General features: G+C 35.5%; 1 protein-coding gene across 1 annotated transcript in view; it reads right to left on the bottom strand.

The window, feature by feature from the left end:
• Nucleotides 1-12554, bottom strand: part of VPS13A (vacuolar protein sorting 13 homolog A) — a 286528-nt gene that overhangs the window by 22698 nt on the left and 251276 nt on the right. Inside the window, exons 61-68 of the mRNA XM_065406641.1 lie at nt 12312-12457; nt 12137-12218; nt 10447-10560; nt 9933-10008; nt 9650-9813; nt 9290-9335; nt 8848-8971; nt 6492-6606 (exon numbers count right to left, since the gene is read on the bottom strand). Coding sequence (XP_065262713.1) covers nt 6492-6606; nt 8848-8971; nt 9290-9335; nt 9650-9813; nt 9933-10008; nt 10447-10560; nt 12137-12218; nt 12312-12457 — 867 coding nt within the window. The remainder of the gene's footprint in view (nt 1-6491; nt 6607-8847; nt 8972-9289; nt 9336-9649; nt 9814-9932; nt 10009-10446; nt 10561-12136; nt 12219-12311; nt 12458-12554) is intronic.

Genomic DNA, 12554 nt, shown 5'->3' with positions numbered 1-12554 from the left:
TGAAACAGTACCTCTGGCATTGAATATGCCTCTGTTGTTCCCAGTGCCAAGAGTGACATCGACCCTGAAGTCAGTGGCAATACCTAAGTAGCTAACAGTGTTGAAGTGGAAAGTGGTGAGTACCGCCACAGTAACATCAGCAGTGCAGGATACAGAGTACCAAGGAGTTTCCCTGACCCACTTCCACGGAAACATCAAGGTGTGATGCTGACAGATCCAAAGGTTCAGCAGCTCACCCAGCCAGCAAGGTTATAAACAACGTAGCCCCAGCAAAGTCCTGGACCAAGGGAGAGATTAGGATAGAAAGGTGGAAGAAGTCCATTGCTGCCTGATATGCTGCTGGCGTGGAAACAGCCAGTGCCAGCATCACCCTCATTGGTACCGGACTCAATGGACATCCTGTGGCTGGAACGGGAGTTGACGGTACAGGAACTCTGACCTCCCTGAGCGGTAGTGGGGAGCAGTTAGAGGGACCTGCTCCATCCCGCACACCAGCATTAACACCATGCCAGTTCTGGAGGAGGCAGAAGAGTCTCCACGAGACCTGTAGTGATCACGATTGGTCTTATGAGACCTTTTCCTCAGTGCACTCGATGGGGAGTGGCTCCCTCCATTTCTTCAGCCAGAGTCTGGTTCCACAGCACAAAATGGCAGCACTCTCAGAACCTGATGGCAGCCTCCGATCCGACGGAGGCCTCGGTGCCAAGGCAGGCCACAGGGCCTGTCTGAGCAGGTGCTGCTTTAGGTGAAGGTCCCTAGCCACCTGAGTCCGTTTTGTAAACAATTTACAAATTGAATCCTAGTGAGGGCTTCACTAGGGAAATAGTTAACTAAATCTAACTAACACGAAGGGGACTAACTATATATAACTAGAAAAAGTCACTAAGAGTTAGAGAGAGATTGTGAGCTTAAGAACCACACCAAGTTACAACTCCAGTCATGGGCAGTAAGAAGGAACTGAGCGGTGTCGAGGTGGTGCTGCTTCATATAGCCAGGGGAGGGGCAATGAGCACAAAGCAGGAGTGCCGCTTCGTACAGGTACTGCTAGACAAAATTCTCCAGCTCTGGGGTGCTGGGTGTGCACACACCTAAATGTGGAATATGTGGCTGAATCTATTCAAACAAGAAAAAAACCGGACTTAGTTCCTATACTTATAAACTGAGCCAATTTCATATGAAATCACTGAGTCACAAGAAACATGGAACTCAATGCCATTTTTACAGTTAATTTGCACAGTTGAATTAAAAGCAAACACTTGTTTCCACTTACTTAAAGGTGTCTCTCATTATGAAGGAAATAAAATTGAGACTCCCTGATTTAGCAAGTATGCCACTATCAAGTGAAGTGGAAGTCGGACCTAAAGCAAAAATAGAAGGAACTATACTAAAAAAGCCAATTATACATGCTAAAAATGCACAAAAAGAAAAGGGAAATGTCAGATGCTGAATTTAAAGCTACAGTTTGCTAGCAATAAATCTAATAAAGCATAATGGGAACGTTAAATACTGTAGTTGACCTTTTCAGAAGGATGAACTTAAAACTATTTCCCCTTTTAGGCACAACATGAATTTTTTCAGGTTAAAGAATGCACACTTTCCCCTCTACTTTCTTCAAATACAGTATATTATAATATAAATGTATGTCTGATATACTCCCATATTCTTTCTGCAGAATCTGAAGGCAGTAATAAAATGCAATATTTTCTCTAAACCATTTTTGTGGTATTTCCCTTGAAGAGTCCAATATTGTAGAAAAACCACTAATGTAAAGTATCAAAGGGGTAGCCGTGTGCGTCAGGCTAGAGATAACGAGGTTAGTTCAATCAGGGAGGATGAGGCCCTCTTCTAGCAGTTGAGGTGTGAACACCAAGGGAGGAGAAACTGCTTTTGTAGTTGGCTAGCCATTCACAGTCTTTGTTTAATCCTGAGCGGATGGTGTCAAATTTGCAGATGAACTGAAGCTCAGTAGTTTCTCTTTGAAGTCTGGTCCTGAAGTTTTTTTGCTGCAGGATGGCTACCTTTAAATCTGCTATTGTGTGTCCAGGGAGGTTGAAGTGTTCTCCTACAGGTTTTTGTATATTGTCATTCCTAATATCTGATTTGTGTCCATTTATCCTTTTACGTAGGGACTGTCCAGTTTGGCCGATGTACATAGCAGAGGGGCATTGCTGGCATATGATGGCGTATATTACATTGGTGGACGTGCAGGTGAATGAACCGGTGATGGTGTGGCTGATCTGGTTAGGTCCTGTGATGGTGTCGCTGGTGTAGATATGTGGGCAGAGTTGGCATCGAGGTTTGTTGCTTCAGGACCAGACTGAAGAGGGCCTCATCCTCCCTGATTGAACTAACCTCGTTATCTCTAGCCTGACTCACTCTTGCTTGCATATTTATACCTGCCTCTGGAAACTTCCACTACATGCATCCGAAGAAGTGGGTATTCACCCACGAAAGCTCATGCTCCAATACGTCTGTTAGTCTATAAGGTGCCACAGGACTCTTTGCTGCTTTTACAGTAATATAAAGTACATAATGATCTTCTGCATCAGTAGTTCCCTTTGAAATGAGTTTTCAAATCAAGTTTCCTCACCCTATTATTTGGAATTTCAATGTTCATCCTTCCGCCCACTGCCCAAGAGTGCAAACTGAGCAACAGCTTCTAAAGCATATGAAGTAGCAACAGCATGAAAATCAGGATGAGCAGTCTGAACTGTAAGGTAGCTCTCCCATCAGAAGCTGTAAGGAAATAACAGGATGCACTGGAGGAGGCTGACTCTTTTGATAAATATGATAAGGTTTTAGTTGGCACTAAAGAGTGAAGGTTTTTTTTTTGGACAATCCTTTTGCTGATATTTGAATAAACAGTTGGTTTGCACAACACATACTACTAGACAAACGTACTGTAAATGCTTTTATAATGTCCCCTTGCCCCTTAATACCTAAATTTAGATGTATAGAAGATCAACTGGTTTAGAGAAAAATATGCAAGCCGACTAGTAAGTAAAGAAATGTAAATAAAGCACTTGTCAAAGAAACAAAGAACATTTAACAATGACAATTGAAAGTTTGCAATCTAATACTGTACTGTGTACGCCTTTTGTTATTTTGCGTTCTGCATTTTCCACCTAGTTTAATGAGGATCTGTATGTTTTATACATGTCACTATACAGAATAATGTACAAGACTAAAACAGGTACGGCCATATTCCCAAAATGCATTTACACAATAATTTTTGGAGTAAATGACAGTATAAATGCATTCTAAAAAGAATGCTTCACATTATATGAATCTTCTAAGCTGTCAACAAAGGATTTTAAGAGGATCCACATTTCACTGAAAAATTCAACATGTTTAAACTAAAATGAATGTTTAAGAACCAGTTAACTTGAAAATGAAATGATGAATGAAAAATCAAAATGATTACATGAATTTTAATAAGTTTTTTTAAACTAACCTTTCTAGGACAATTATAGCAATATTCCATAATCTTATTTTTTTACATAATCTAATTCTGGGAAATGTGAGTGATGATGTTGGAACAGAACAGATGAATCAATTTTTTTAGATAAACTTTAAACAAGTTTATTGTTATTAAAAGAAAGTCAGACAAAATATTTTTGAAATATCAAATAAACAGAATGCAAAATATTCAACAGCATTTTTAATATCAATAAACACAGTACAGCTCAAAAAGATTACACTGAACGCATGTATATTATAAAGGCAACTTAGCTAACAAATGATGATTTAAAATTAAAAAAATATTAAACAAAACTCTGATGAAAATGGAAAAAACAGATTAATTATAATTTATGGAAATTTACCTGCAACAATATCATTAAATCAGAGTATAACATTAGCTCCTGTCAACTTAGTACATAAATATATTTACTATATTTTTAATTTCTCTGCTTAAATATGATCATATATTTTGTTTGCCTATATTTTTGTACAACTTTTAGAAGACAAAAATTAAAATCAAAGTTACTTTCTATGGCAGTCATGGCAGCAACAACATTTAATAGTATAAACTAAGAGTCCAATTAATGTGACAAAACTCATGCATTTGTAATGGTGCATATTTTCCTAACTGTCATTATCATTATCATCCTCATCATCATCATCACTACTATTGTGAGTCTTAGTCCATTCCCTGTAGGCCTGTCTTTTCTGCAAGCATGATAAGGGAAGAAAAAAAGCAGAAGTGTTAGTTTACGCTGGTAAGTTAGTTAGTTAGTTTTTAAAAAGCAGACAAATTCTGAAATGGCTTCTGAATTCAGGATACAATAGAAGCATTCCAATCCCCTGTTAATGGAGTCATACACCTGTCTATAATAATCAGCAAATGAATCACCACAGATTTATTAAACCCTAATCCTGAAACTTGTTGCCCACAGGCAGAATACTGCACTTGCACAAAGACCCAATGATTTCAGTAAGGCTCTGTGTAAGCATAGGGATCTGCCTCCATAAATCTTATTGCAAGATTAGAGCTTTAATGTGTAAATCCTATTTCATAAAAGGAACATGCTTAAGGTGACTATTGCATTTCTCTGAAGATTAAAGTCACTTGAATGTGAGTGGGCATCAGAATATTCTCCAAGGTATAGGATGATAATCTAAATACACTCCTCATTTTATCTTATTCATTTAAAAAACAGAACCATTAGAGGGAAAAAAATCTTCTATTTCCTTATCTTTTTTCCATTTGAAAAATTGTGATGGGATTGTACTCATCTAAACAGCATAAAAAGTAGAATTATACATCTTGAATCAATCTATCAGACAGTGCCTTCAGGGTCCTCTCAAAACTACTAATTTGCTCACAAATGAATGTTATCTAATCCAAACACTTGCAAAATTAAGGTAGAGCATAAACAATACAAAATAATTATATAATTTGTATTCAAGGAGTTGGACTTATTGTCTTGTTAGCATTCTGCTTCACTAGCATGTCATGAAATATCAAAGGGGAAATACATCAAGAACCCTACTGTCTTATCAGAAAGAGGAAGTATAGTGACTAGGCCTTTTTGTGCTGTTTATCAGTAGCAGTTTTTAACGGTTTGCCCATTAAGGCCGTGCTGTTTGTTAGTACGTGTTTTGCAAGATAATAGCACAGGAAATATAAACTGCATCATGAGAGAAAAAAGCAAGATTATAGCCCTTAGTGCTATAGGATCTTCAAAGAATGTTGAAGAGGAACTCCATAGTAAGATATAATATTAACTCAGTTTAGCAATTTCAATTTTAGAATACTTTGATTCAGAAAAGGACCCTTTAGTAGGAGGCAGTAGAGAAAATACAGCAGAATACACAGAAACAGACAGATCCTAATTTCATATAATTGACGCACCGTGCAGCATCTCAAAATATGTTCTAAATGAAACAAAAACCCTACCCAGGTAACAAATACTTTTGAAAATGTTTGGCTATGTAACTTCCCATCCATCCAGTAGAAGGCCACCTACTCTTTCTCAAATTCATCTCTGGATCTCAGGAATTCCAGCACACTGCTAGGGTACTGAAGGGAAATCTCTAATATAAAGCTTTCATATATATTAGAACATCCTATCTACCGTCTCCAATTTGCATTCAACTAGCAGCTATTCATTTTGTCATTTCCCAGGTGTGGATATTTTTAAAATTCAGTTTCTATGATAATGAAAGACAATTAGATGATAGGAATTTTCCACCTTATTTATGGACATACTGTAAAATCAGTTCAAAGTACTTTAACTATAATGTTAGAATTATATATTAACTTTCCATTAAAGGTGGTTAAAGTAAAATAGGAAGCATCTCAATTATTAAAATATCACACTATTAAAAATTTATGAAGTAACTAACAGCAGCTCAGCTCATATCATAACATGTTACAAGTCTAGATTTTTGGATATGAACAATGCTACAGTTAAAAATTACTGAAATGCTTTTAATTGAAGCAGTGTGATATAAATATAGTTACTGTCCGTGTATCTCAAATACAAATGTCTGCAAAAACATTACTTTCACATTTTTAATTAAAAAACACAGTGGTTGCTGAAGAGTTTAATCAATTAAAATTCAGGCAAAAATATCATTGTGCTTTAACTTTATCTAAATGCACAATATAAAAAAAGTTACTAAAAGAAAACCTATGCTTACCGCAGCTGTTGTAACAAAACTAAAAAGCCTAAAAAACACACACACAAGCGTTTCTCTTATTTAAGTCACTTTGGCAACGTGTGCATAATTAAGGACGTTGTGATATAAATTATACTGTAAGTTCTCTCTGAAAGGGCATGTATTTAGCTGTCTTTCTATAAAAACTTGCAAGACTGGCCATAAACCCCATGCAATGAAGATACAAATGAGACTACATGTTACTAAATATAAAAAATGTACTGGCAGGGGACACAAAATAAGAGTAAAAATTCTGGAAAAACTGATTTAGGCTTTTTCCTCTCCCATACGCAAGTTTATATCAAATTATGTTTCAGTTGCTTCACCTGTAACATCTGACTTCCGGTCCCATCCCTTAACCTGTAAGGTCTAATAACTCCATCCTCACAAAAGAAACGAGGTGGGCGCAGACTCGTCACATCATCAGATGAATCTGTAGCTCTGAAAACAAAGCAAATTCAAAATATGTTACATATTTAACACAGATATTGGTATACTTTTAAAATACCATATTTTCAAAAAGCTCCTAAAGTTATCCTATGTCAATATTTAAAATACTGATAAAATGACATATTTGCTCTCTCTATATGTAAATTACATGCAATTTTCAGTTTGATTGTTGAGGCACATGTAGCTATAGTAATTGGACAAGTGTAATCTTAACTGACTAGTCAGGGTGCCTTTATTATTTAGGCTATACATACACATTACACATACTATGGCTTCAATGGCAAAGACTTATGCACATGCTTATTGTTAAGTCAACGGGACTACATAAATACTGCATATAAATGTGTGTGCATATTTATTTTATTGATTTATGGGAACACAAGGCTGAACAAGTAGGTATTTATTTACAAGCAGGACTCTGTAGAAAATGATTATACGGTAAATGAATGTCCTCTCATTGAAATTTCCATGTAAAAGAACCCTGTGCTAATGTTCTTCCTTCAACTTTGCTCCATATTCTGTGTTTTCTCCACAAAGGAACTTTAAAAAAAAAAAGAGCAAGCGGCAGTGGGGAGGGTAGTGGTATGAGGGAGAAACAATGATCCAGATCCTGGAGAGCAGCAAGGCCAGTACAGTCCATAAATATGGTCAACAGCATCAGCTTTCACTTATAATTGAGGCGGTCTAGAGGAGGAAAGATGGATCAAACTTTAATAATAACTTCTAACCTGTCTCCCCCCCTGAGAGCACTGTTTGGCATGCACAAATTTGTGCCCAAGCAATTTTTGAAAATTTAGTGCCACATATGCAAATATAAACAAGTGTATATTACTATGAGATTGTTTTATTGCTATATCAGTTGTTTATTCTTTTATTCCCTAACTTTTGTGCACTGAAGTTTATAAACTAAATGTTGCATTAATATAATTTCTTTTTAAAAAAACATTATGCATATGATATAGCCATATATTTTAAGTATATAATTTATACATATGGAATGTTTTAGACACTTTAAAAATATTATTCAGACTACTTTTACATTCCTCCTCTTGTAATGCCAGATGCGTTTAGTTACCATAAATCTAAACGGTAGAGATCTCTTAGGGAGCCTCCCTCTTTCTAAAATAGTTTTTTTTTTTTTATGCCTAATAACAGAACAATTTTAGGAAGCTGCAAGTTTCTCCTTTCCACTGGATGAAAAACCAGTTTCTAGGCCTTTAGGATGTGTGATATTAAAAATGTTACTACTTTAAATTCTAAGTATAAACATTTTTTATTGGTGCCACAATGAATATTGTTTGTTCTGCTTATCAGGACAGTGTAATTTTAAGGGAGAAGATGGTAATATTTCTGTGACAGGTTCATTTTTAAAACAGGGACCTGCTTGAAATCAGTCCTAGGAAGATGGAATAGTGAGAAAAGAAACATTTAAAGCTATAATATAATAGGTCAATTTATCAAATGGCTTTGCATGCACACTTTTTATATATAGTGATTACAATACAAGAAGTGGTGTATTTTATTAATAACAGTTAATTTTAAAAGTAGGGATATTCAACCACAGATTAAACTGCTATTTTTAAATATAAAATATTTAACATTTAAAATATTTTCTCCTACTTCTTTGTCCATTGCAGTGCAAGGTAATTTAGATTCAGTTTTTTATAAGGCTTGAGATCACTGAGTGAGTTTCACAATATTCAATCACAGCTCTGTTCAGCAGAAGTGCTGGAACTATCTCACTTTAAACAAGAAGGGAGAGGAACTTGACAATGCCAGTCAGTTTTTGAATTCCCTTTCATGGCTTCTGTATACATTAACCTTCTGATCAACCTGCAAAGTTCATGTTTTCTTTTGGGCATTTAGGGTCAGGCTGAGAGATTGGGGTTCGTAGAAGGAGTTTTGATTATGAGGCTTTAGGTAGAGTTATTTTAAGCCAATAACAGCTGAAGTAGGTGAGTAATTGTATTAAATTACAGTTGTGATTTGATACTGTGGTTTTAGTTATTCTAAAGTACCTTTAACAATTTGAAAAGATGTTTGTTATCAATATAAATAATAAACTGATTATGAACTATTTATCTGAAGCATTTGTGCCACTGGAGACAAATGACTAGTTGAAAGCTCCTGAAAAAGTACCAAGGCACAATTACAGAATATATTCATTTTTAGCATCAGTACCGGTCTTTCATGCTATTTGTTATTCTGTCTTTATTCTATTCTATATTGTACCTTTTAATACCCTGAAATGTGCTGCTTGCCATGTCTATGATTCCTCCAGTGGGCCTTGCTACTGCTCCCACTAAACCTTTCCCAACACCTTTGAAGAAACCAGCTGCTCCTTCTTTCTGGGCTCCTAGAAATAATTAAAAGAAAAACATCTTTATGGAGTAATATTCATAAACCTTCTTTTCTAAGTACTTGAAAACTTTAAACAATCACTATCACATTTTTCTACTTTCATTGATTTATAAAAAACACAATTTAATTTACCCTAATAATGACACAATGTTGTCATTACATAGGATGGTCCATCCAAAAATTAGTCAATTAAGTTTGAAGTATAAAACAATAAGATTTATATCTGGTACGCAGTGTGTTTTGCAACCTATCTCAACAAATATTAGAATCAAGAACATATGCACTGCTGACACACAGCAAGAACTATACTTACCTCTTATTGGTTTTGTCACTATTCCTGTTATGCCACTAACAAAACCCTATGGGGAGAAATAGACAATTCTCACTCATATGTTTTCAGAATGTATTTTTCTTACTTTATAAAAATTCTAATTGTGATTTAATGTGATTCAAAACATGGATTCTGCTGGAGGTAGTACTAAGACCCATGGAAAATTAATGAAACAACCGATGCTCTTCACTGCTCCTATACCTCCTTTATAATTTGAATATATTTTCAGTTTACAATTACAACCCTACTTTGGCAATAAGTTTACAACAGCACGATTAAAATAAAGTCTATATAGATAAATTGGATGAAGTTGCTTATTTTTTCTAAAGTGATATTTCTTACAGACACTAAGCCTTTCCCTCCACGAGTGATGCCCTCTCTAAGGCCAGTTGGTTGTTTATTCATGGTTTCCCTTCTCTTCTGCTGGTAGTCTTCATCCATAGTTATTGCTGCTACTCCTTTAGCCATAGCACTAGTGATTCTTGATGCAGCACCAGCTAATCCACCTATGGAAAAATTAAAGATTATGTAAAAGTGACACAAACTACTTAACACGATCACAGTACACAAGATTACATGGTCACTATTAATCAAAAGATAAAAGTATAAACATATTACAGCTTACCTACAGCTCCCCCAACTAGTGCTTTAAGACCGAGTGCCATTCCCTCTACAAATTCTTCAGGACCCTGGATGGCTCCCTAAGGGGGGGCGGGGGGCGGAAAGGTTTATAGAAAAAGGAAATAATCTTATTTGAAAAAAAGTAATTTATCTAAATGTCATATTTTTATATAAAAAGTATACTTTAACAATATAACAAAATTCAGCCACTGGATTCTTCTAATTGTTATGGGCTTGATATTCTTTAGAGTAAATTAGTGTAAAGAATAGTTTCTTGTCAGAAGTATGAAAAGGCTGTTCCCTTTTTGCATTTACACAAATTTTTGCTATAATTTTTCCTGATAATTAGTATTACATTAGGATTTGGCAGAACTGAATGCATCTCCTAGAAATGGCATTTAAAAGTTTAAGCCCAATTTTAAAATGAAAGCTCCTTACAATATATCCACATTTCAAACAACATTTAAGTAGCTTACCAACTGTATTATGTTTCATAAGACGCTAAATGGCAGTTTTACCTGGTAAGGTTCATAGAAGAATGCTTCCACTCCTTCAGACAAGTCTCTTATGAATCCAAATGGATTGCCCAAAACATCAAGGCCAAGAATAAGAACATACATTTGTTTAATGGCCTAAAATGAAAATAATTTTGAAGTAAAAACATTACAAAAGTATATGGTTTGCATAGAAATTTTACTTTAACAAATAAGGTATATTTTTCATTCAATACTAGATGAGTGGTTTCTAGTTGGAATATAGTAATGTACTTTAAGATTCAGAATTACATATAGTGCTTCCAGACAAAAACTATGCTAAGATGGAGTTAAAGGTTGAGAGTACGGATCAGTGATTCAGGGTAAAAATATTTCAGGTATGTTAAAATTATCCCCAAAAACAAACCAACAGAACTCACGTAATTCAGGGTTATGGTTAAATTGAAAAAGAAATCCGAATATAATAAAAATTGGAAATACACTCTTATGGCAGCCAAACCACCTTAACTCTGCCTTGTAGTGACACCATGAAGTAATCACACAATTATGACTAATTCATATTAGTGTTTGTCGTCCCAGAATAGATGAAAAAGACATATTTGCATATTTCTTTTTTTCACTGTATCAGTACAAGGCAGAGTTAAGATTGTTTGGGTGCCTTGGTAGGAAAGTTGAGTAAAGGTTGTTTCTCCCTTGGCAGGAACTATCATGTCCTTTGTCAAGAATATCACTGCTGTATCACTCTGATATGTAATTGGATAAAAAATGTAGGGCAAGATACCCAGCGGAATTCAAACCTTCCTTTTGGGGACAGGGAGAGTCAGAAAGGATGTCAGATTTCTTGCCATGTCAGAGTTAAGCACCCTGGTGCTCTTCTTTTTAGAGGCTGGCCAAGCTGGGGATGAATTTTTACATTTGTCTCTGAGGAGTGCCTATTAGCAAGGATGAACCAGCTTGTTGAGTCTCAAGTGCTGAACAGCACTGACCCACTCCTGTGGCAGTCTCTGGAGGCATCTCATCTGGGAAATGCAGAGACCTTAACAAAACCATTGGACTGGGGAGAAGTCACAATTCAGAAGTTACTGAATTTGAGATAAAACACCCAGAGCCTTGTGTTACTTCTGTTTTACTTCATACTATCCATTTCAGTGTGATACCCTGTTACTCACTGCACTCTTTACCCACCGATACTCTATACAGCTGATTCTGCCACCCTTACTCATGTCAAGAAATATCTTACTCTGAGTAGTACCTTTGCAATCAACGGGACTATTGCGTTCAACATAAATGTCACAGAATCTGCTTCACATAAAACAGTATCAGTTTCCCTGTACAGTCTATCAGTTCGGGTGGCTCAACACTTTTAAGTCATAGAAAAATGGAATTGTAAACTAAAAAAAAATGGCAGTATAGCTTGGGTCAAATATAGTACCTTTAAACTATTTTTTATTAAAATTTGGCTAGATTTAAAACTGGTATCGTATTAAGCTGAGGTGATATTTAGCCTTATTTTAAGAATATTTTTCTAAAAATACTAGTCTTAATCTAGGTTACTAGCCTGTTTCCAACCAAATATTTTCATTTCACTTCCCTTCTTTAACAAGTGTGCATATAAACATACAAACCAGAAAAGAATACAGTACATTGACATGTAGCTCCAGCATATAATATAATGTATTTAAACAAAGAAGTACACAAATTAATTTAGACTAACCTGTTTTGAATAATGCCTAATAACTGCTGATTGTAGTTGTTGTGTAGTACAGAAGTGATACCGGAGTTCGAAGAAAGCCAACCTAAAAGAAGTCCACATTATTTAGAGCAGAACAAAATGAATTTCCCTGTGTTGAAAGTGCTAATTAAGTTATAAAACTATATAGTCAACATACTTGAAGACAACATCTTGTACATCTGTGAGTGTGGCACCAATACTCTTCAGCAGAAGGTTCACGGACTGAACTGGAATCAGTTCATGCTGTCTTTCTTCTTTGTTGCTATCTTCTCCACCCGTGCTCAGTGAGAAACTTAAATGTAACTGAAAGAATGAGAATGAGAATGTAGAACTCCACATTTGATTGGATACTACCTTAATAACGCTTTAACAAAAAGTCATTAGCTCTCATTAGCATATG

Source organism: Emys orbicularis, chromosome 6 (assembly GCF_028017835.1).
Source record: "Emys orbicularis isolate rEmyOrb1 chromosome 6, rEmyOrb1.hap1, whole genome shotgun sequence".
NCBI classification, from domain to species: Eukaryota; Metazoa; Chordata; order Testudines; family Emydidae; genus Emys; species Emys orbicularis.
Note: the sequence above shows the minus strand (reverse complement) of the source record. Positions and strands in the feature narration are given on the sequence as shown.